The sequence below is a fragment of the Myxocyprinus asiaticus genome, chromosome 45 (genome assembly GCF_019703515.2).
Source record: "Myxocyprinus asiaticus isolate MX2 ecotype Aquarium Trade chromosome 45, UBuf_Myxa_2, whole genome shotgun sequence".
Taxonomy (NCBI): Eukaryota; Metazoa; Chordata; class Actinopteri; order Cypriniformes; family Catostomidae; genus Myxocyprinus; species Myxocyprinus asiaticus.
Genome location: NC_059388.1, coordinates 3,017,855 through 3,042,749, shown reverse-complemented (window position 1 = coordinate 3,042,749; position 24,895 = coordinate 3,017,855). Strand labels below are relative to the sequence as shown.

The following is a 24,895-nucleotide window of genomic DNA, read 5'->3' as shown; positions in this document are numbered from 1 at the left end:
ATCATTAAAATTTTCTGTGACTTGTGCCACAGTAGACCTTCTGTCGGTTCGGACCAGACAGGATAGCCTTCATTGCCCTCGAGCATTGATGAGCCTTGGACACACAACACCCTGACGCTGGTTTGCCCCTCTTTGGACCACTGTCAGTAGGTACTCACCACTGCTGACTGGGAGCACCCCACAAGCCTTGCCGTTTCAGAGATGCTCTGACCCATTCGTATGGCCCTTGTCAAAGTCGCTCAGGTCTTTACTCCTGCCCATTTCTCCTGCATTCAAAACGTTGACTACGAGAACTGATTGTTTGATTACATCTAATCTACCCACACCTTGACATGTGGCCTTGTTAGGAGATTATCAACGTTATTTGCTTCACCTGTGAGTGGTCATAATGTTTTGGCTCATAAGTGTATACTAAACAAAATCATGGTAACAGAGTTGACATTTTAATATTGTCCCGCACTGACAAACATAACAAAACATAAGATAAATAAAGTGATGAAAGAGTGGAGACATTTGCATGTCCTCGCTAATTCTAGAAGGGATGGTGATGTCATTTTAACAGATTTTCTTTTTTTAAGTATTAGTCCATTATTGTAATAAGGTATACTTATTATGGAAACAGGATTGATATGAAAAGACATTCAAGTAAATGCACACCTTTAATATATACAGAAAAATATATAACTACACCACTCAAAATGCAAGCATATTTATAAGATTATTTATTTTGTTAATAAACAGGATGTATGCATAACCTGGGGTCACAACTACAAGTTTTTTTTTTAATACTATATTAAGCTAGCTTCTATCTCAAAAAAAGAAAATGAAGACATTACACTACCTTTGTTTATTTTAATTAGTTTTTAATCAAAATGTGCTTAAAATTTTGTTTTAAACACAGAGCTAGAGACAGACCACACCACATTAAAAATAGAATTACCAATACAAATTACTAAATTTTTGTTAATTTGTTTAGAAAAATGCATGTAATAACATATAGTAAATTTTGATATTAGCTATTTATTGAACCTTATAAATGAACCCTTTTCTCAAAGTGAGATAAAAGACTCACAATGTGGAACTAATATTCATTAAACGATAATATTTTCTGCATCACACTAGTTAAGAATACCATGTTTATGGCACAGAAATTTTATTTAAAAAAAAAAAAATGCATGTCTGTCTCTCAGCAGTAAATTATATTTCAAACAACCTTTATGTGTCTAAAAGGAAGAAAGATAAGATTAGTATATGGAAAACTTATATAAATACTCACAATGAAGGCAATCCCTGAAGTATACACTGAGTGCCAGTTGGATAAGGCGGAAAGATTCCGTAAGAAATTTGTCACCGGTCTGGCACCACGTTCTAGAAATAAAGTAAAAAAAATGAAGATCAAGTAAAGCCAAAAAATGAAAGCCAAAAAGATATCTGCAAATGCATGGTGTAAATATATGCCTCAACATCATTACAGAAACACTTTAATAAAAGGGGAGAGATTGAACAAAAAAGGACTTACTAAGTCGTCGCATATTTTCTGTTAATCTGCAAGAAAGATGAAAAAAAAATCATATCAGACTAGATATTTTCATTTTTTGAAGGAAATATTAGTGGTGTTTGGCTGTGCACACTCTCGTGTGTTGTGGGTGGTTGCCAGGGCATTGCTTGTTTTTAGATCAGGTAAAAATTGTATCTTTTAGATACATACAAACACAAATAATTGCACACCTCTCCTCCATATCACAAATGTTGCAGGATGAGTTACACAATTTTAATAGCAATAGTAATAGTGATGCTTGCCTTAGCAAATGCCACTAATGGCAATTTTCTTCCACCAAACACAGCCTGTCTTGTACATTTTACAGCAAAGTGACACTTGGATCTTGTAAATCAATGAAAGCAGACAGCTGTGGGTAGCACACACTCGATAACTCTCTTCAGAGACAGATAGATGAACTTCGTTGAACCCTGAGGGGAAATTCAGGAGATATGGAATTAACAGCCTCATATGTATAACTGAGGAAGCTACATATATTGACTGGACTTCAGAGCCTGATCTCCTGCTTAGCATGTGTGAATTCTACCACAAACCACCAATCCTCAAGATCTTGTCTTGTTTTCCAGTAAAAACAGCTTGACATTCTTAAAACAAAATAAATTTACTTTGCAAAACTGTATAAGGTAAGACTCGTTGTCAGAGAACATATCTTCATTTACATTTATTTTTCTTACCCATTAGCAAGTCTTCTTTCCTGATATCTAAACATCCTTAAAACAAGATTTAGAAAAATAAAAACAAGAAAACATGTTTATAAAAAGAAAAGAAAACAAGTTTTATTTCAGAATCAAAATGACATTAGAAATTAATTAAGTCTTATTTTCAGAGCAAACTAATAAAACTTAGCAAGGTTTATGTTTAAAACAAGAATATTCACTAATTGGGCAAGAAAAAAACAACACTCAATTCAAAGGGAAAACAAGTTTATTTTACTTATCCCATTGGCAAACAGCTTTTTCATAAATCTCACCACATTTTGTCAGATTTCTCTGAAAACACTACTTGATTCTTAAGTAATTCTAGCTTGTATTAAGGATGTTTCAATATTTTTACTGGAAAACAAGACAATAATACTGAATAAGTAACTTCTTCAGTCATTCACAGATACCAACTTACAAACACTGACCCACCAACTGGTCCTCTACTTTTCTGGATGATTAGTGAATAAGGAAAATTTAGTGTCCAAGGATGTTCATCAGTCTATGCAGTCTCTTGACCACAGGGGGGCAGAAGTTTTCAATACTTCAGATCTGGAAAGAGGAAGAACTCTGGGAAATGATATCCAAACAGTGTTTCACAAGAATGAAGATCACTATTAGATCTGATAACATTCTGATATCATTCCATTTTGAATGCTTCTTCCAAACCTGTATGTACTTTAAAAGTGCCATGTAAAGTAAAATAACCGCACCCAAAATGTGTAAAGGCCTGTTCAGAATGCATTCTTTTTTTTTTTTGGTCACAAATGTTTCCATTCTGGAACTTCCACCAGACTTAGCCATTGAATTAGCCATGCCCCCTCTTTCCTTTTTTAATTGTTTTTTTTTATTTATTTTTTTTATTTAAATTTTTTTACAATGAAATGTAAACATATATATAAAAAATCAGCATTTAAACCCCACAACCCCCCCATACATACATACATACATACACACACATAATAATCATACAAACTATAATACACTACTCTCTCCACACCCCACCCGTGAGCCCTCCAAAAACTCCAAATACCTGCCCCATTTCCGAACAAACTTATCCAAGCCACCCCGTCTTCCAAATGACACCTCCTCATAAGCTGCCACCCTCCCCACCTCTGTGCACCACTCCAGATATGGGGGCGCACCAGCTGACCTCCAACCCCTCAAAATAACCTGCCTGGCGATCATCACACATGTCAGAACCCAGTTCCCTATATGGCCATCCCCCACATCGATGACCGTCCCATCGCCCAGAACACAAAGTCTGGGGCAAAATGAAACCTGGGTGCCCACCACGTCGCACACAAAATTCTGAACCTTCGACCAGAATTTCTGGATCTCGACACACCACCAAAAAACATGGGCCATGTCTCCATCCTCTGGCTGGCATCTCCAGCAGGTAGGTGTCTTTAAGACCAAGCCTATACAGTCTAGACGGGGTCCAATAAAATCTATGCAAAATTTTGAATTGTATAAGACAAATGCATCACTAGATGCAGACTTAATGTTTTTAAGAATCTTAGCCCACACTCCTTCCTCCAATGCCAAGTTGAAATCTTTCTCCCATACTCTCTTGAGAGAAGTTAAGGTGCCGTCCCCCAGACTCTGAATTAACAGGGAGTAGTACACTGATGCCTCATGACCTTTTCCAAAAGCCGCAATCACCTCTCCCAAAGCATCTGACTCCTTAGGGGGATGTGTGCTACTCCCAAAAATAGTGTAAAGCAGGTGGCGCAGTTGTAAATACCTATAAAACTGAGGTCTGGGGATCCCAAAATATTGGACCAAGTTTTCAAACGATCTCAACACACCACTTTCATATAGGTCACCGAGTGTAGCAACCCCCCTCACAATCCACTCTGACCAGCAGAAAGGAGACTTGCCAATACACAGCCTTGGGTTCTGCCATATGCTCGAAGCAGCATGTAAATAAGTGTCTAATTTAAACAATCTGGACACTTTATTCCATACCGAGTGTAAATGCGAAATAAAAGGGTGTAACTTAACTTTTCCGATTAGTTTGATAGAGATGCTTTGTAATGGCAAAATAAGGTCAAGAACTGCCTGTTCAATAACAAACCAGGGAGGGGCTCTCTCAGGTGGAAGTGACCAATGAGCCAAATGTCTGAGACTGAACGCATAGTAATAAAACAAAATCTTGGGTAGGCCTAGCCCACCTTTGTCTATCGGCCTATGTAACTTATTAAAATGCAATCTGGGACGTTTACCATTCCAAATGAAGGACTTCGCTATGCTATCAAACTGCTTGAAATAAGAGAGGGGGTCATCTACAGGGAGAGATTGTAGCAGGTAGTTACATTTTGGAATACAATTCATTTTACTAACATTAACCTTCCCAATCATCGATAAATGTAATGAAGCCCACCTGCTGACATCGCTCGAACACCTTTTTATTAAAGGGTCAAAATTAACACAAACTAAATCAGACAAATTTGCTGGGAATAAAATCCCCAAATACTTAATACTGTTTGGGCCACTGGAAGGCGCCCGGCTGAAAAGCCGTTACTGGGCAGTACGCTGTCAAAGCCAAAGCTTCGGATTTAGCCCAATTGACTTTGTATCCTGAGAACTTGGAAAAGGAATTAATAATTCTGTGGAGGCAAGGCAAAGATCTAGTAGGTTCAGAGGCAAATAATAAAATATCATCTGCGTAAAGCAGAAGCACACCTCCCGCCACCACCCCTGGAAAATCATCCTCCTTTCTTATCGCAGCTGCTAATGGTTCCAGGGCAAGACAGAACAATAATGGGGAAAGAGGGCACCCTGCCGAGTGCCCCTATTCAAAGTAAAATAATCTGAGATTAATCCATTTGTTTGTACCGCTGCTGCAGGGTGTCTATAAAAGTAAATTAATCCAACCAATAAATGTACTCCCGAACCGGTACATTTCCAAAATCTTAAAAAGATAATCCCATTCTACCATATCAAACGCCTTTTCGGCATCAAGTGAGATGGCAGCGATTGGAGATTGATCATTCGCTACTGACCACATAATATTGATGAGACGCCTAATGTTATCAGAAGAGCTGTGGCCCCGAATAAACCCCACCTGATCTATATGTATAAGTGATGTCATAACTTTACTTAATCGATTAGCCAAAATTTTTGACAATATTTTTACATCTAGTTGGATCAGGGAAATTGGACGGTAACTTTTACACTCACTTGGATCTTTGTCCTTTTTAAGAATCAGACTGATCCGGGCTTGTGTCATGGTTGGAGGAAGTTTTCCGTTCTTTAATGATTCAGTATAAACTTCTAACAAAAGTGGAGCCAGTTCTGTAGCATAGGATCTAAAAAAATCTGCGGCAAAACCATCTGGCCCTGGAGCCTTGCTAGTAGGTAGGGACTTAATTACCTCGTCAAGCTCCTCCAAGGTTATCTCAGAATCAAGAGAGTTTTTTTGCTCAATCGTCAGTTTAGGAAGATCTAATGGTTCCACAAAGTTTCTAATATCTTCATCAGTAGACGAAGACGTGGAACTATAAAGATCAATATAGAACTCTCTAAATTAATATCAATGGCTGAGGTAAATATTTCACCACCAGCAGATTTCACTGAGGGAATGGTAGAAAAAGACTCTCTCTTCTTTATATATCTAGCCAAAAGCTTCCCTGCTTTGTCACCAGACTCAAAGTATGACTGTCTTGCCCTGAATAACCAAAACTCCACTTTCCGTGACAAAATAGTATTATATCTATATTTCAATCGGGTCAATTCTCTGAGGCCATCAGCTGACATACAGCGCTTCAGCTCTGCCTCTGCACTTTTAATATTTCCTTCCAACTCCACGAGTTCTCGTGCTTTGGATTTTTTGATGAATGAGGCATACTGTATTATCCGGCCCCTAAGAACCACTTTAAGTGCCTCCCAAGCCACGCCCACAGAGGATATTAAGGACCAGTTGGTCTCCATATAAACACTGATTTCAGTCTTTAACATTTGTTAGAAATCAGGATTTTGCAGAAGGGATACATTAAGGCGCCAACTATATGATTTCTTTTTCTTCACCTCTAAACTCACCAGGGTGTGATCTGAGACTAAAATGTTTCCAACTGAGCAATCAACAACAAATTAAATTAGGGATTTGGATATCAAAAAAATATATATATTCTAGAATAAATCTTATGGACTGATGAAAAAAATGTATAGTCCCTACCGGACGGGTTCAAAAGTCTCCAAATATCCGAAAGACCAAGATTTTTACACATCCTGTGAAGTGTTAGTGTTGCTCTAGGGGGCTTACACACTTTTGCTTCACTATGATTAAGGACTGAGTCCATCAAAAGATTAAAGTCTCCTCCCAATATTATATCATGAGGGGTGCCAGCTGCTTGCAACATCCCTTCAAGATCTATAAAAAAGCCCTGATCATCAGCGTTAGGTGCATAAATATTAGCCAAAATCAACCTTTGCCCTTGAATTTCAGCTAAAACAATAATTACTCTTCCTAATTTATCTTTAATCTGCTTGAGACATTTGAATTGTAGATGTTTATTTACTAATATAATGACTCCCTTGCTCTTGTGCCAGCACTAAAGAAAACATGTCCACCCCATATCTTCCCAAATTTTTCAGCTTCCTGCGGGGAGAGATGTGTTTCTTGACGAAACACTATATCATATTTGTTACGTTTGAGAAAAGAAATAACCTTCCTTCTTTTTATGGGGTGCCCCAACCCCTTCACATTCCATGTGGAGAGAGATAGTACACTTATACTAACAACTGACATATTGATATAATAGAAAAAATTAATTGTGTGCCAAAAACAAAATTATGAAGACCACATTCCCCATTAGTGAAACAATCAACCCCCGAACATCCCCCCGCACAAAACAAACAGAAAAAAGAAAAACGTGCACATTAACCCCGCGTACGACAGCGCCAACCCCTCTAAACTCAAAAGGTCCATGAACGCCCACGAGTCCCCACGACAACTTTGCCATCGGATTGCTCAATTTTGCCTCACAAATTTGTGAGGCAAAATCACATAACAGAAAATACTTTGTGAAATAAACCCAGTCAATAGGAAGAATGAACACAAAGAATGTGTATCTTCATTCACAGAACTGTCTCAAAGGTGTGATCTTCCACAAAACACATTCCAGCTGATATAAAACCATTCAGATTCCTCGGACAGACAAACGAATGTTCAGTGAGCTGGCTGTTATGAGTTCAACGGATGACGTAATCATTCCAATGTCTCGTAAAAAAAAAAAAAAAAAAAAAAAAAAAAAAAAATCAAAACAAACCACAGCCAGCAGGAGGAGTAAGCACGAAGAACAAACAGATGAATCAACAGCTGTTCCAAAGGAATGTTATTCAACAGAACAAGCTCCAGCCGCTAGGCGGAACCAATACAAATAGAAACAAAACCGGCATCCCAGTTCCCCGGATGATCGAGTCAATTCACTCAGAGGCTGCATAAAAGTATATACCATGACTTCCACAATCCGTCAGCTTTATAAAAGACATCCTTTGTGTGAGCATGTAGATATTTTGCGGTCATCCATAGTGTCCACTCTCAATCTGTCCGGGAACTTAAATGCAAAATTTTCTTTAAGGAAAATGTTATTCACAAAACGAGCTCCAGCCGCACGGCGGAGCCAACGCAAAAAACGTAAAATGTCACCCAGCTTCCTCAAGAGTAAGTACAGCGAGTCAGGCCCACTCACATGAGAAACATCCAATGGTTTACTCAGACATTGATTCAATAAAAGACATTGCCAGATTTGGACATGTAAATATTTTGCGACCGACCTTCGTTTCTATTCTCAGTTTTGCTGGAAACATCAGAGCAAACGAGATCTTTTTCTGATGTAAGAGTTTCTTGCATTCCTTGAACCGATCGCGTTTCTCTCTTGTCGAACTCGCAAAGTCTGGGAACGAGAAAATATTATGGTTCTTCCAAGAAAGCTTCCCTTTGCTCCTCGCCTGGTGCAACACAAGATCTTTATCGGATGATCTCAGAAATCTGGCCAGAATCGATCAGGGCCTGTCTCCCTCAGCAGATCTGTGAGCTGGGACTCTGTGAGCTCGCTCGATTTTCAGCTTGTGGCCTGTTATGTCGAGCAGACTCGGGAAAAACTCGTCTAGGAATTTCACCATATCTCTGCCCTCCTCATGCTCAGAATCTCCAACAATTCGAACATTATTCCTGCGGTTTCTATTCTCAAGATCTTCAAGCTTTTCAAGGAGATGTTCCAAATCAACTTTGGTCGCGGGCGGATTAGCTGTAAATTCCCTCTCCAAAGATTCCAGAAAATCGATTCGTTTTTCAACATTAGTCACTCTTGTAGCTAACTCAGATATTTTTGTTTCCATCGCCGTAATCGATCAACATATTACAGCGAGATCCTCCAAGTCAGCAAGAATCTTCGTCAACATCACCAACATGTTGGACAACTGACGCTGGATTCCTTCTCCCGCTGCGCCATCCAAATCGAGTCCCCGGTCTATAGGCCTGTCGGGGCTTTCATCCTGAACACGTAAGTGTCTTTTAATGTCTCCAGAGCCCGAGGATTTTGACTTCTTTGCCACGTTTTGCAACAAAGGGCAAATGTGTAACTGGGTATATCAAATTTCACCAGATTATAACATGAGAATAATCGAAAATTCAGCAAAGTGTGCAGAGCTTATCGCTCACACGTCCACGCCTTGCATGGCGTCACAAAAGACCCCCCAGAACGCATTCTTGCATTTTAAAAAACGCAAGACGCAGCGCAATAAATAGAAGAGAACGCAGGTGTCTCGAGAAAAGTTCAAGTTCTTGACATGATGCCTTAGGCCACATCCACACTAATCCATTTTCATTTGAAAACTCTGTTTTCAGTTCCCTAACGTCATCGTTTTCCACAGTATATGGTAATGGAGAATGTTTTATAAATGCTCTGTTTTTGGTGGAGGAAAACGGCATTCCAGTGTGGATGAGAGGCATAAATGTAATGCTATTAATGCTTTTTTAAATGGAAACGTATTAGTGTTGACTTGGCTCATGCGCAAAAAACATTTAGAAGTGGCGCAATGTTCAGAGACGTTCATCTGTCACATTTATATAGAAAAATAATGAAGAACAGCACAGATGGATACAAAAACACTCTATGTGAACAGACCCTATGAGTTCGCCGGAGATCTTTCTGCACTGACCTTTTAGCACTTAGCGGCTCCTCTGCCTCGACTGTGTTCTCTTCGGGCTGGAATCTGAAGTCTTCAATATATTCCCCAAATCGGTCATACAGCCAGCTCTGAAGCCGTGAACACACCGTCTCCTTCTGCTGTTTTTCTGTATAAAGAGGAATTAGATCAGGGCTAATAAACTTCAGAAAGCTCAGGGAACACAAAGCAGGATCCCTTTAGCCTCAAGGGATACAATAATTATTAGTAATTCTTCTATAATAATAAGGCAAGTAGACAATCTGTGGTATGCAGTATGACCAAAATCACCATATGAGCAATTTCATAATCAACCCAAAACTGATAATACACCGAGAGAGAGAGAGAGAGAGAGAGAGAGAGAGAGAGAGAGAGAGAAAGAGAGAGAGAGGCGCATTTATGTTGCACATTCTCATTTCCTACAGCACACAAAAGAGTTTGGCCTGGCCTAGATGGTCTACAAATTTAGACAAGTGACTTAAATAACAGCTGAAAGCTTCCTGAAGCAGAGAGTTCCCAATCACTAACCAGCCTGAAGAAACCTTAATATGGGTTTAAATCCACATTAACTTTCTGAAAAAATGCCAGAAAAAAAGCACTAATCAAATAGTAAAGGTGGATGTCAAAATAATGGAGTACCATTGCAAAGTTTTGGTTCAGTAGCACTGATTCTATGCCACGTTTCAGTAGCATTTCAAAGAAAGGATTTCAGACACTATGGCTCTGTTCCAAAACCTAGTGTGCTGCCTTGTTGTCTACTGGTTACAAAGACAGCATCATAAAGGCTCTGATACACTTGTGGCAAAGTTCTTCTTTGTTCTTCGCTCAGAGCTAGAAAGAAGGTTGAAAGAGCTGAGCAATGGTTTGTGAACATTTGGAGACCACCCACACTGCTGGGGCCGGTGTTTAGAGGAGCATTTCAATATGAGACACATGCTGTCCTGTCAACAGACTACATGTAAACCATTAAATAATGTGACATTAAAATGTACTATTAATTACTACATATAATGAATAAAATTCACATGAGATCAGTAAAAAGCTGTTTTAACCACTTGATGATTATTAAAAATAATATACAGTATATAATTTGTAATTTGTTATGTTTACATTCTGCATTCATGGTGCTAATTCTAACATTAACACACTTTACGTGACCATAATATGCACCAGTTACTATCTGTTATTGTATTTTATAGACTTTTGTAGACTTCATCTTAAAAAATTTTTTTTTTTAAATCACATTACATTTACATTTGGCAGATGCTTTTATCCAAAGCGACTTACAGTGCACTTATTACAGGGACAATCCCCCTGGACCAACCTGGAGTTAAGTGCCTTGCTCAAGGATACAATGGTGATGGCTGTGGGGATTGAACCAGCATCCTTCTGATTACCAGTTATGTGCTTTAGCCCACTACGCCACTGCCACTACATTACATGGTCTTGAAAAATGTCTGTGAACGATGGTACAGATGTAGGTAAGTTTCCACCAGCTCGGCAACTCTGCATTCCAGTGTGTTCATGATGGCTGATCTCAACTGAGAAGAAATCAACTGAAAAAAGATGATCAAAGTAGCTGGAGCCTCAGGGTCAGTATGACGTGGACCAATGGCAGTAAGAAAGTGTTTAACAGCCAAGAAGTTTTCTTGAAAGTTCGCTCTGGCGAACCATTTTGAACCACTGCAACGAACTAAAAAAAACCCCACCTTTTTGGCCAGATTTTATTTGAAATAATGTCACATCCGTTCTTTCTTCGATTTCATTAGAAGTATATTGTGCCTTAACTTAGACGGAACCTTATAATGCTCTACATAGGTAGCAAGTCCACACACCACAAAAATACTGCTCCTCATTAGCCACTTTTCCACCATCGCGGCAGTGCGAGTAAGGGCTATCAACTGGTCAGCCGGGGCCAACAGCCTCGGACCTCAAGCCGTGAGACCAAAATCAATTTGCATTCCCACCATCGGGGCAATAGCCCTGCAGCGTTGCCCTAAACCCCGCTGTTAATATGCCGCTCTGGTGCTAACATTACACGCCCATTTCACAAGCTAGAGGGAAGCTCCAGATGAAGTATCAAACTCTGGAGACTAGCTAGTCCTCAATATGAACACAGATTTGTACTGTGCCCCCAATTTTTTATTCTTCCCGAACCTGTACTGTTGTGTGGCAGATACACAACATGGAAAGTCTGGTGACAATATACTAAACACGTCTTCGTGTCGGCAGACGGTGTCGCTTTGACGTTGCACATTTTCATTAGCCCAAATATTCGGAAGAGCCCTGATTTTGTCTACTGAACAGTACTAATGATTCTCCATTGTCCATTGATCTGTTGAGGTATGCTGATAGCTAGATATGAAAAATTTAGAAATGACTACCTTGGTGCTGACTCTCTGACCTGACTAAACTCCGCCTTTGACATTGACCTTGCCTAAATACCCAGCTGGCCTTCTTTGGCCCAAGGGTAATCAGCGGGCCAAAGGCGCTTGGCCGTTGGCCCCGAGGAAGCCCAGAGGAGGCATGATAATGCCCCGGAAGTGACAGTGGGAACACAACTGGCCCTGGCATGCACTAGAACACCCTCATTTGGCCCAATAGAGGAAATACAGCTACTGAGTTTGACGTTAGCATGTTGCCAAGCTAACAACGCATCAATCCAATAAGCATAAAAATATATAAGAGCACACATTGTGTAACTGTGTCCTTTTTTAATTAGGTTAAACTTTTTATTGATACTTTTAGGTATTGAATTTGTTATTATAATTAACATTTCTGTACACTCAACCACCATCTTAAACTGATTTTTTTCACTGAGCTTGTCATAATATATTTTGGGATTGCTTTCAGCACAAAGAAGCAGATGCTGCCATATTTTCACACAATACTGTCTATCCCAGTTTTCTGACCCACATATAATCACACATTTTCAGCTCCAGCCCTAAGAAGTAAATCAGACACGCTGCATCAGCTTCAAAAGTCTGGCCCCAAGTCTTCATTATAAACCAACAGTCTGTTTGCTGTTTCTAATGTCACACATTGTGTGTTGTTTTACCTGTGCCATTAGCTGCAGGTGGTTGCTGCTTGTGTGGAGGTTGAGGTGGAGAATCTTCGCACCTGCACCAGAAAACAAACACTACATTATATTTGTAATTATATTACATTGGTGATTATCATTTAATTCATGCAAAGCTTTAATACAAGATGCCAGTAATGATGCGTATATGTTTATAAATTATTGTACATCTGTGAAGAGCCTGATCTCATGACAATGATGTGACTGTGGCGACATTTTTGCTAAATCATATTACATGGTTCATTACATGTTTTGTGGCAGTTCAGAGGTGAAATGTCACCTGTGTGGCGCCACAAGAGAGTTAAATTTGTCTCCTAACAGATGAGGTTAAGGTTAATGGTCTACCAAGTTTGAAATCAACAAAACCTACCTCACTACCTTAAACCTCAATCTAACCAACAGTGTCATGTGCGAGATAAAAAAATCCAATTGCTGAAGCAACCAAGTCATTTTGTGGTGCTTCTGTGACCCTTTCAGCTCCCAGTCCTAAGCATAGCAAGTTTGCTAAGCTACCGTGCAACTTGATCATGCTCAAACAAACTTGTACAGTAAATGTAGTTTGCTATGTAATGCAAACTTTAAATGGTATCACCTTACAAGTCACACGTTAAAGTAAAAGTGTTTAGATGTCAAAAGATAGCATTGTGTGAGGAACAGAGCGAAAAGTAATACAGATTTATATACAGATAATATGCCTTTTATAATATTCCTTTAATATGTCTTTTTACTCGTGATTTGTGTGAAAGTAAATAAAATTAATTGTTGTTTTCGCACCTCTAGTGTTCATTTCACCAGGAAACTGCCATGATACTTTCAACAAAGCCACATAAAAATAATTTTGCAAAATTGTAGGAATAGTAACATTATAACTGTTTGAGTGAATGGCCTCTTGATTTTGATCTTCTACATGGATTTGCAGAATTATTATCCGAACAATCCCTCAGCATACATTTGTCTCACACTAACATATGTTGTCAATCAGTTGTGAATCAATCAGACGTGGCATTGTTTGCTCAGTGGAAAGAACACTTTGTACATATACTCATTCACGTTCTGCTGACAGGTCATTTGGTGAGGAGCTATAGAGGCTATTTATAAAGCTCAGCGTGTGGCATGAGCAGCCCACTGCAGTCCGCCCTGCTGTCACAGCCACACAGAGAGCAGCACAGGGTCACTGAATACTGCCAACACACATCAACTTACAGCAGGAAACTAGAAGTTTGCTCTCAAGTCAAGAATGCTATAAATCTTCCTCAACTTCAAAGTTGAGGAGTAAAACTTTTTTAATGTAAAAATACTTTCTCATAGTCAAATATAAGCAAGCTGTTCGTATGTTAACTTCCTGAAAATTGTAAATAATCTGGGACGGTCAACTGAGCTTTTTAATTGGGTCAGTAATTATCCACCAAGCAACCACTAATAACACCCTAGCAACCCCATAGAACACCCCAAAAAACTACATAGTACATAGTTTTAAATTCTCTATGTACTCTTTCAATGCTTGTTTATTTTGGTGTGTCTATATTTGAGTAGTTTGCTCACCTGGTCTTCAGCACTTCACTCATTTTCTGCTCCAGATCAATTCTTCTGCTGCGTTCTCTCTCCAGCTCTTGCTTAAGGGTCTCCACATTGGTTTCTTCTCGCAGTTTCCGTAACTCTTCCTCTGCAAGATAAAAAAAAAAACAATTACCACATGCTTTGAGGAACGTGTTATACGAAGACATTAAAGTCAACATGGAATCAAGTTGACTTTAATGTCAACATGGTTATTTACTTCCTTAATACACATTCCTCACTGTCTTACTGTGCATATTGGTGCATGTTATTCCAAAGACGCAAAGATTTAGTGAGCATAGCTTTTCTGTTACTGTTCAGGAAAGCTTCAGAGTTAAGCTCAACATCAGCGCCAATCTCAACTTCTACAACTTTCAAAACTGCATTCAATTTACATTATTATTTCCCAATTACTCCTGTTGAGAATTGTATAATTTTTCATAGTTAAAAGATTTTGAAAGTGCTGAAATTTGACTCTATATATACCTCTTTTCCCATCAAAATGCACTTATTTCCTTCTTAGGAAAGAAAACAAAACATTTATAACAATAATGCTTTATTAACATTTTCCAAACAAAGTCTTCCACAGCATAAAGATAGAAATGCACTAAAATGGCACCAATTCAATTAAGAAAATTTTTTTCACAAAGTGGGAGGTTGACTAACTGAAAGATTAACCTTAGGTTTCATATTCATTGCAATGCATATTAAATCTATAACCTCTCATACTCCACAGACTGTGGCTATCTGCTTTGCTGCAACAATTCTGAAGCCGCATTCACGATTCACGTCAGGGCATAAACGCCAGTGTCAAGCAGAACTTTGAACTCCACATGAAGTGCGCTTGCAAACAACGTCACTTTCTGCAATTTCATGATAGTTTAGAGCTGACGTGCTTTTGTGGTAAGTAAATTTCACCTTACAGGGACTGCAAAGTACTTGATTTTTGTCCCATCTGGGCTTGTTTTGTACAACACATAGCGTTAAGAGGTCCTTTCTCCATCATTTGATCACAGCTGTTCATCACTGACATGACTGTTGTGTGTGTGTTTGTGGTGTGTGCGTCAGTGTAATGACTCCGGGTGAACATCGCAATGGTTCCACCCTGCTCTAATAGGTGTATAAGCTGGTTTATGCGTTATTTTTTCCTATTAACATTTTTTATTGATTCATATAGTTGACAAAGAAAAACAAAACATATATACATTGAATAAACATTTAACTCCCTCTACTACCCCTCCTCAATCACCAACCCCACCCCGACCCCCAACGAACATCCCCACGGTCACACATAAGTACACACAAAAAAATCTATAAATAATAATAATAATAATAATAAAAAGAATATAATAATCATACACATCTAAAACTACACCTCTCTCTCCACAGCCCCTCCCCGAGAGTCCCCCCAAAATGCCAAATAACTGCCCCATTTCCCATCAAATGAATCCCAGATCCCCAGCCTACTACATGACACCTCCTCAAAAGCTGCCACCCTCCCCATCTCCATGCACCACTCCCTAAATGAGGGCGCTCCAGCCGACTTCCATCCCCTTAAAACAATCTGTCTGCCTGTCATAACACTGGTCAGAACCCAATTTTTTTATGTGTTTATCCCCTATTTTGATGACCGTCCCATCACCTAAAATACAGAGTCTGGGGCAACACTAAACTTGAGTGCCCAACACGTCACACACAAAACTCTGAACCTTCAACCAAAATTCTTGGACCTTAACACACCCCCAAAAAACATGGGTTGTGTCTCCATCTTCTGATTGGCATCACCAGCAGGTGGGTGTGTCTTTAAGACCAAGCCTATACGATCTAGAGGGGGTCCAATAGAATCTATGTAAAATCTTGAATTGCATAAGGTGCACCCTTGCATCTCTAGATACACACTTGACATTTTTTAGAATCCTAGCCCACACTCCCTCCTCCAATACCAATACCAAAAGTTTAAATCTTTCTCCCATAATCTCTTGATAGAAGATAAAGCTCCATCCCCCAGACTCTGAGTTAGCAGGGAGTAATACACTGATGCCTCATGACCTTTCCCAAAAGCAGTAATCACCACTCCCAGAGTATCTGCCGCTTTAAGGGGGTGTATGCTACTTCCAAAAATAGTACAGAGCAGATGGTGCAGCTGTAAATACCTAAAGAACTGAGATCTGTGGATCCCAAAATGTTGAACCAAATTTTCAAAGGATATCAACACTCCACTCTCATATAGGTCACCGAGCGTATTAACCTCCTTCATAATCCACTCTGACCAGCAGAAAGGGGAATTATTAATACATAACCATATACTCGAAGCAACATTTAAATAAATGTCTGAATTAAACACTCTGGACACTTTTGTCCATACCGAGTGCAAATGTGAGATAATGGGGTGTAACTTAACTTCTCAGATTATTTTGATAGAAAGGTTTTGCAATGGTGAAATAGAGGCAAGAACTTCAAAACCAGGGAGGGGCTCACTCAGGTGGAAGCGACCAATGAGCCAAATGTCTGAGAACGAATGCATAATAATAAAACAAAATCTTGGGTAGGCCTAGCCCACCTTTGTCAATTGGCCTATGTAACTTATTGAAATGTAATCTGGGACGTTTACCATTCCAAATGAAGGACTTCGCTATGCCATCAAATTGCTTGAAATAAAAGAGGTGGACATCTACAGGGAGAGATTGTAACAGGTAGCTGAATTTTGGAATGCAATTAATTTGAATAACATGAACCTTCCCAATCATAGATAAATGTAATGAAGCCCACCTGCCCACATCGCTCGAAAACCTAACTAAATCACACAAATTTGCTGGGAATAATATGCCCAAATACATAATGCCCCATTTGGGCCACTGGAAGACGCCCGGCGGAAAAGCCGTCGCTAGGCAGTACGCTATCAGAGCCAAAGCTTTGGATTTAGACCAATTGACTCTGTATCCTGAGAATTTAGAAAAGGAATTAATAATTATGTTGAGGCAAGGCATAGATCTAGTGAAGTCAGAGACGAACAATAAAATATCATCTGCGTAGAGCAAAAGCTTATGCGCCATATCTCCCGCCACCACCCCTGGTAAATCATCCTCCTTTCCTATCGTGGTTGCTAATGGTCCCAGGGCAAGACAGAACAATAATGGGGAAAGAGGGCAACCCTGCCGGGTGCCCCTATCCAGAGTAAAATAATCTGAAATTAATCCATTTGTTTGTACCACCGCTACCAGGTGTCTATAAAGTAACTTAATCCATCCAATAAAAGTATTCCCAAACCCATATATTTCCAAAATCTTAAAAAGATAATCCCATTCTACCATATTAAATGCCTTTTCGACGTCAAGTGAGATGGCAGCGACAAGAGTTCGATCATTTGCCACTGACCACATGATACAGATGAAACGCCTAATGTTATCGGAAGAGCTACAGCCCCGAATATACCCCACCTGATCTACATGTATAAGAGATGTCATAACTTTACCCAATCAGTTGCATTTCGGCTGCAAAGCCATCTGGCCCTGGAGCCTTGCCTGTAGGCAAGGCCATAATTATTTTGCCAAGCTCCTCCAAGGTTATCTCAAAATCAAGAAAAGTTTTTTGTTCAGTCATCAGTTTAGGGAGTTCTAATGGTTTCACAAAGTTTCTAATATCTTCATCAGTAGACGAAGATGTGGAATTATAGAGATCAAGATAGAATTCTTTAAAAGCATTATTAATATCAATGGCCAAGGTAAATATTTTACCACCAGCAGATTTCACTGAGGGAATGGTAGAAAAAGACTCTCTCTGCTTTATATATCTAGCGAAAAGTTTTCCTGCTTTGTTCCCCGACTCAATGTATGACTGTCTTGCCCTGAATAGCCAAAACTCCACCTTCCACGACAAAATAGTATTATATCTGTACTTCAATCGGGTCAATTCTCTGAGGCCTTCAGACGACATTAGGTGCTTAAGCTCTGACTCGGCACTTTTAATACTCCCTTCCAACTCCACGAGTTCTTGTGCTTTGGATTTTTTGATGAATGAGGCATACTGTATGATCCAACCCCTAAGAACCACCTTAAGTGCCTCCCAAGCCATGCCCACAGAGAATACTGAGGACCAGTTGGTCTGCATATACATTGATTTCAGCCTTTAACATTTGTTGGAATTCAGGATTTTGCAAAAGGGATATATTAAAGTGCCAGCTATATGATTTCTTTTCCTCTGTATGTGGCAACATCTCTAAACTCACCAGGGTGTGATCTGAGACTAAGATGTTTCCAGTTGAGCAATCAACAACAGATTAAATGAGGGACTTAGATATATATATATATATATATATATATATATATATATATATATATATATATATATTCTAGAATAAATCCCTACCAGATGGGTTCAAAAGTCTCCAAATATCTGTAAGACCAAGATTTCTACACATCCTATGAAGCGTCAATGTTGCTCTAGGGGGCTTACACACTTTTGCTTCACAATGATCAAGGATTGAGTCTCCTCCCAATATTATATCATGAGGGGTGCCAGCAGCTTGCAATATCCCTTCAAGATCTATAAAAAAGCCCTGATCATCAGCGTTAGGTGCGTAAATATTAGCCAGAATCAACCATTGCCCCTGAATTTCTGCTAAAACAATAATGACTCTTCCTAATTTATCTTTAATCTGTTTGAGACAGTTGAATTGTAGATGCTTACTTATCAGTGTAATGACTCCCCTGCTCTTATTTGAGCCAGCACTAAAGAAAACATGTCCATCCCATATCTTCCCAAATTTTTCAGCTTTCTGCGGGGAAAGATGCATTTCTTGAAGAAACACTAAAAAAAAATCAAAAAAATCAAATCACTTTATTGTCACACAGCCATATACACAAGTGCAATGGTGTGTGAAATTCTTGGGTGCAGTTCCGATCAACATAGCAGTCATGACAGTGATGAGACAGTACCAATTTACAATAACATCAAATTAACACAGCACAATTTAAACATCTGATATACACATAATTACACTCAACAATATACAAATAATAACATACACTGTACAGTATACAATATGCACTATATAGATACACATTATTCAATAAAAAAATAAAAAATAAAAATATATAAAAAAGTATATATAGTATATATATATAATGTACAGTATTGTACTGTACTGACATTCAGGCTGTCGGTCGATAGTCAGTTGTTAAGAGAGAATATAATATAATAATAAAATAATTTATGACAGTCTGGTGTGAGATATAAGAGTAAGGGTAATAAAGTGCAGTGCTGATGTATTTTGATCGTGGGAGATCAAGAGTTCAGAAGTCTGATTGCTTGGGGGAAGAAGCTGTCATGGAGTCGGCTGGTGCGGGTCCTGATGCTGCGATACCACCTACCTGATGGTAGCAGTGAGAACAGCCCATGGCTTGGGTGGCTGGAGTCTCTGATGATCATCCAAGCTTTTTTCACACACCGCCTTGTATATATTTCCTGGAGGGAGGGAAGCTCACCTCCGATGATGTGTCTGGCAGTTCGCACCACCCTTTGTAGTGCTTTGCGGTTGTGGACGGTGCTATTGCCGTACCAGGCGGAGATGCAGCCAGTCAGGATGCTCTCTACAGTGCAGGTGTAGAACCGTGTGAGGATGTGGCGGTTCATTCCAAACTTCCTCAGCCGTCTCAGGAAGAAGAGGCACTGATGAGCCTTCTTCACAACGACTTCAGTGTGGATGGACCATGTGAGTTCCTCAGTGATGTGGACACCCAGGAACTTGAAGCTGCAGACTCTCTCCACTGGTGCTCCATTGATGGTGACGGGACTGTGTTCTCTGTCTTTTCTTCTGAAGTCCACCACAAGCTCCTTCGTCTTACTGACGTTGAGGGAGAGGTTGTGCTCCTGACACCAGTGTGTCAGAGTGTGCACCTCCTCTCTGTAGGCTGTTTCATCATTGTCAGTGATCAGACCTACCACCGTCGTGTCATCAGCAAACTTAATGATGGCGCTGGAGCTATGTGTTGCCACACAGTCATGTGTGTACAAGGAATACAGTAGTGGGCTGAGAACACAGCCCTGCGGGGCTCCAGTGTTGAGGGTCAGTGATGAGGAGATGTTGCTGCCTATTCTAACCACCTGGCATCTGCTTGACAGGAAGTCCAGGATCCAGCTGCACAGCGAGCTGTTTAAGCCCAGAGCCCGGAGTTTCTCATCTAGCTTGGAGGGCACTATGGTGTTGAATGCTGAGCTGTAGTCTACAAACAGCATTCTCACATAAGTGTTCTTTTTTTCCAGGTGGGAGAGAGCAGTGTGTATTGTAGATGCAATGGCATCATCAGTGGAGTGGTTGTTGCGCTAAGCAAACTGCAACGGGTCAAGAGAGAGAGGCAGCACAGAGCAGATGTAATCTCTGATTAGTCTCTCAAAGCATTTGCTGATGATGGGGGTCAGAGCAACAGGACGCCAGTCATTTAAGCAAGTTATTTTTGATTGCTTTGGAACAGGCACAATGGTGGATGTTTTAAAGCATGTGGGGACTACAGACAAAGAGAGGGAAAGGTTGAAAATGTCCGTAAAAACACCAGCCAGCTGGTTCGTGCACGCTCTGATGACGTGGCCCGGAATGCCGTCTGGGCCCGCAGCTTTGCGAATATTCACCCGTCGGAAGGATCGGGTTATATCCGCTACAGAGACGGAGAGTGAACTAACCTTTGTAGCTTCAGCCACGAGAGCTCTCTCCACAAGGGCGGTGTTATTTCCCTCAAAACGAGCATAAAAAGTATTTAGCTCGTCCGGGAGAGAGGCAGCGGTGTTCATGGCGGAGTTTTTATTCCCTTTAAAGTCCGTGATGATGTTAATTCCCTGCCACATGCTTCTAGAGTTGGTGGTGTTAAACTGTCCTTCAATCTTGTTCCTGTACTGGTGTTTTGCGGTTCTGATAGTTTTTCGGAGGGCATAACTGGCTTGTTTATGCTCCTCCGCGTTCCCGGAATTAAAAGCAGAGGTCCGCACATTAAGTGCCACGCGAACATCGTTATTTATCCATGGTTTCTGATTCAGATAAATCTGTATTGTTCTGGTCGGAACCATGTCCTCCACACACTTTTTGATGAAACACATTACGCTATCAGCGTAAACCTCGATGTCGTCATCAGAGGCGGACTGGAACATCTCCCAGTCCGTGTAATCAAAACAGTCTTGTAGCATGGAATCTGATTGGTCCGACCAGCACTGGATCGTTCTGAGGGTGGGTGCTTCCTGTTTCAGTTTCTGCCTGTAAGTGGGCAGAAGCAGAATGGAAGAGTGGTCCGATTTGCCAAATAGTGGGCGGGGGAGGGATTTGTAGCCATCCTGGAAGGGAGAGTAGCAATGGTCCAAAACCCGGTCCCCTCGTGTGTTGAAACTAATGTGCTGGTGGTATTTTGGTGCAACTGATTTTAAACTGGCTTTATTAAAGTCCCCGGTCACAATGAACGTGGCCTCAGGGTGCGCGGTTTCCTGCTCACTTATACTCCCATACAGTTCCTTGAGTGCCCGGTCTGTGTCGGCTTGTGGGGGAATGTACACAGCTGTGATAATGACCGCTGTTGAATTCCCTCGGTAGCCAGAATGGTTGACACAGAAGCGTAAGAAATTCCAGATCAGGAGAGCAGAAAGACTTGACAGAATGTCAATATCATATTTCTTACGTTTAAGAAAATAAATAACCTTCCTTCTTTTTATGCGGTGTCCCAACCCATTCACATTCCATGTGGAGAGAGACAATCCGCTCATTTTAACATTTGACATTTTGACATAATATAGATTGTGTTTAAAAAATAAAATTATAAAGACCACATTCCAACATTAGTGCAACAATCAAACCACAAACTTCCCCCCAACCAATCAAACAGAAAAAAGCATTAACCCTGCGCATGACAGCGCTAACTGGCGTCCATCCCTCTAAACTAAAACAGTCCATGTACGCCTATGACAGCCCCTATGACAACTTTGCCGTTGGATTGCTCAAGTTCGGTGTTTCTATAAAAATTTTGTGAGACAGAATTACACAACAAGATAATCTATAAAACAAACTCCAGCTGCTAGCGGAACAAGCACAAAAAAAATTTATGTTCAGTGAGCCAGCCCATTCGACTGCTACACGAGTGCAACAAATGACCCAATCACTCCAATGTCCTGCAAGAAATACTCCATACTACCAATGGGAGGCATAATCACAAAGAACATGCAGATTCATCCACAACACTGTCCCGAAGGAGTGTTATTCCACAAAACAAACTCCAGCCGCTAGGCAGAACCAGCACAAAAAGAAACAAAAAAGGTGCCCAGTTTCCTCGGACAGTCAAGTGAATGTTCAGTGAGTCAGGCTCACTTGGCTGCAACGTGAGTACCACAAAATAACTTACTCAGTTCATTGACTTTATGAAGGACATGGCTTGCTGGGGACATGCAAACATTTTGCGGCCATCCTTAGCATCTATTTTCAATTTGGCCGGGAAAATCAGTGCAAAAGTGACCTTCTGTTAATGTAAGAGTTTCTTACATTCCTTGAATCGATCACGTTTCTCTCTTGGCGAATTTGCGACAAGAAACTCCTCGCCTTGCGTAACACAAGATCTTTATCGGATGATCTCAGAAATTTGGCCAGAATTGATTTGGCCTGTCTCCCTCAGCGGATCACCAAGCCGGAACTCTGTGAGCTCGCTCGATTTCCAGCTTATGGCCTGTTACTGACTCGGAAAGAGCCCGCCCATGAATTCCACCATATTCTGACCCTCTGCTCCCTCAGGAATTCCCAAAATTCTCCAAATCTTCCAGCTTCTACCAGACACACTCCAAATCCGCCTTGGTCGCTAGCGGATTAGCAGCTAATTCCCTCTCCGATGACACCAGATAATCGATTAGTTTCTCGACATCCCCACTCTTGTAACCATCTCAGTGAATTTCGTCTCCATGGCAGTGATCTATCGACGTATTACAACAAGCTCCTCCAAGTCAGCAACAACCTTCGTCAGCACTGCTGACACGTTCATCAATTCTCACCGAATTTCCTTCACCTCACCGGCCAAATTGGTTCCTGGGCATGCGGCCTGCTGCTCGGGGGCTTCAGCTTGAGCACGTAAGTGTCTTTTAATGTCTCCAGGGCCCGAAGATTTTTAATTCTTTGACATATTGTCTTCCTAGAACAGTTAAGAATCAGGGTGTACTGAATCTTACCCGTTTATGACACAAAAAGTATTAAAACTAGCAAAGTGTGCAGAGCTCGCCATTTCACACGTCTGAACCTCGCATGGTGCCATGCGACTCTGGTTTATGCGGTATTAACGGTAAATGCATTAATCACGATCAAGAAAAAAACAACGCGTTAAACTTTTTTCATTAATCACATGCGTTAACGTGTTTACTTTGACAGCTCTAATTTCTACCAAACACTGTTAGATACCAACCCTTTAGCCATTTAAGTACCTTGGAGTACAATGTCAATACCACACTGTACTGTATGGATGTAGGCATGCACCATGATAGGCTGATACCATCAGTGTACCAAGGTACCAGCATCAGTTGACCCGCTATGAGCCTGCAGCAATATACTCAATGTGTTCTTTGTTCTTGGCTAAGCTTTATAAATATTTGAGTGCTAATATGAGCTTCTCTCATACAGAGAGTTCAAAAGCAAAGAATAAGTGCTAAACAACCACAGAGCACTGTATAACCCCAGTGTATGAGCCCTAAAGCTCAGATAAAGTGGTTCACCTGAGATGAATGCTTTCAACTGTATAAACGTACATCACTAAACAGTAGGGCTGCAACTAACGAATATTTTGATAATCGACTAATCTAACGATTATTAGAACGAATATTCGACTATTCGGGCGATTGTTGCAAGGATTAATCATTAGCTCTAAACCAACTATTCAGCTTGTGCCCCGACTTAAAAGGTTGTATTAAATGTGCTTGCTAACAATAAAGAGGACAAAATCATCTTTTAAAAATACCTCTAAATGACATTCACCGAATTAAAGGGAAAAAATACTTTTTATTATGTTTAATTCAGTAAAAATTTCACAACAAAAAAATCCTATTGTTATCAAGTGTATTTGTCTTTTTTCCCATTTCAAATAGTCTAAAAATCCTTAAAACAAGATACATTTACTTGAGGAGTAACATATAAGAATTTATCTTAAATATAAGTGTATTTTGTATATAAGTGTATTTTTTCACTTGGTTATACTTCTGCGAGTGCAGTAAAGACAAAATACACTTATATTCAAGATCTATTCTCTAAAAGCAAGTCTAAATATCTTATATGCTGCTTCTCAGGTGAATGCATCTTTTTTAAAGGATTTTTAGTTATTTTAAAATATTTGTATTTTTTTATATTATATTCAACATTCTCAGATAAAAAAATTAAACATTCTTCTGCAGTATAGCTGCTAAAGTAAATGTACGTTGTCTTAAAGGAGTTTTAGATATTTATATTGGAAAACAAACCAAAACAAAAACAAATAAAAAATGTATTTTTTTTTGCAGTGTATAATGGGGCGAAGACATCCCTCTCTCACCTTTTTGTTCTCTTCAATCCATCTTTAACTCACAAAAAAAAAAAAAAAAACTCTCTCTTATTAATAAAGCTGCGTTTTGCCAATTTTCTTCATGAAAAGAAATGCACAGTGACATATATTATGATTCAATAAGTTGCCATTGCGTTATAATCTAGCTGCATTAAGCACGCACACTCGAGGGATGAGTGTCCCCGCAACAGAGTGTACCTCAGCCGGGTACAGTTTCAATCTCTCCCCCTTAGATCGGGACACTTCGTGCAACTCATAGAAGAGGTGCTGACCGCACACAGAAATGCCAGTTTAC

General features: G+C 40.0%; 1 protein-coding gene across 2 annotated transcripts in view; it reads right to left on the bottom strand.

Moving 5' to 3' along the window:
- LOC127435323 (GRAM domain-containing protein 4-like) overlaps positions 1–24,895 on the bottom strand; it is a 117,020-nt gene that overhangs the window by 32,200 nt on the left and 59,925 nt on the right. For both annotated transcript variants that reach the window (XM_051688720.1, XM_051688721.1), the window contains 5 exons: positions 14,051–14,171; positions 12,488–12,549; positions 9,424–9,559; positions 1,520–1,545; positions 1,277–1,368 (listed from right to left, as the gene is read on the bottom strand). In XM_051688720.1, the coding sequence (XP_051544680.1) occupies positions 1,277–1,368; positions 1,520–1,545; positions 9,424–9,559; positions 12,488–12,549; positions 14,051–14,171 (437 nt within the window). The remainder of the gene's footprint in view (positions 1–1,276; positions 1,369–1,519; positions 1,546–9,423; positions 9,560–12,487; positions 12,550–14,050; positions 14,172–24,895) is intronic.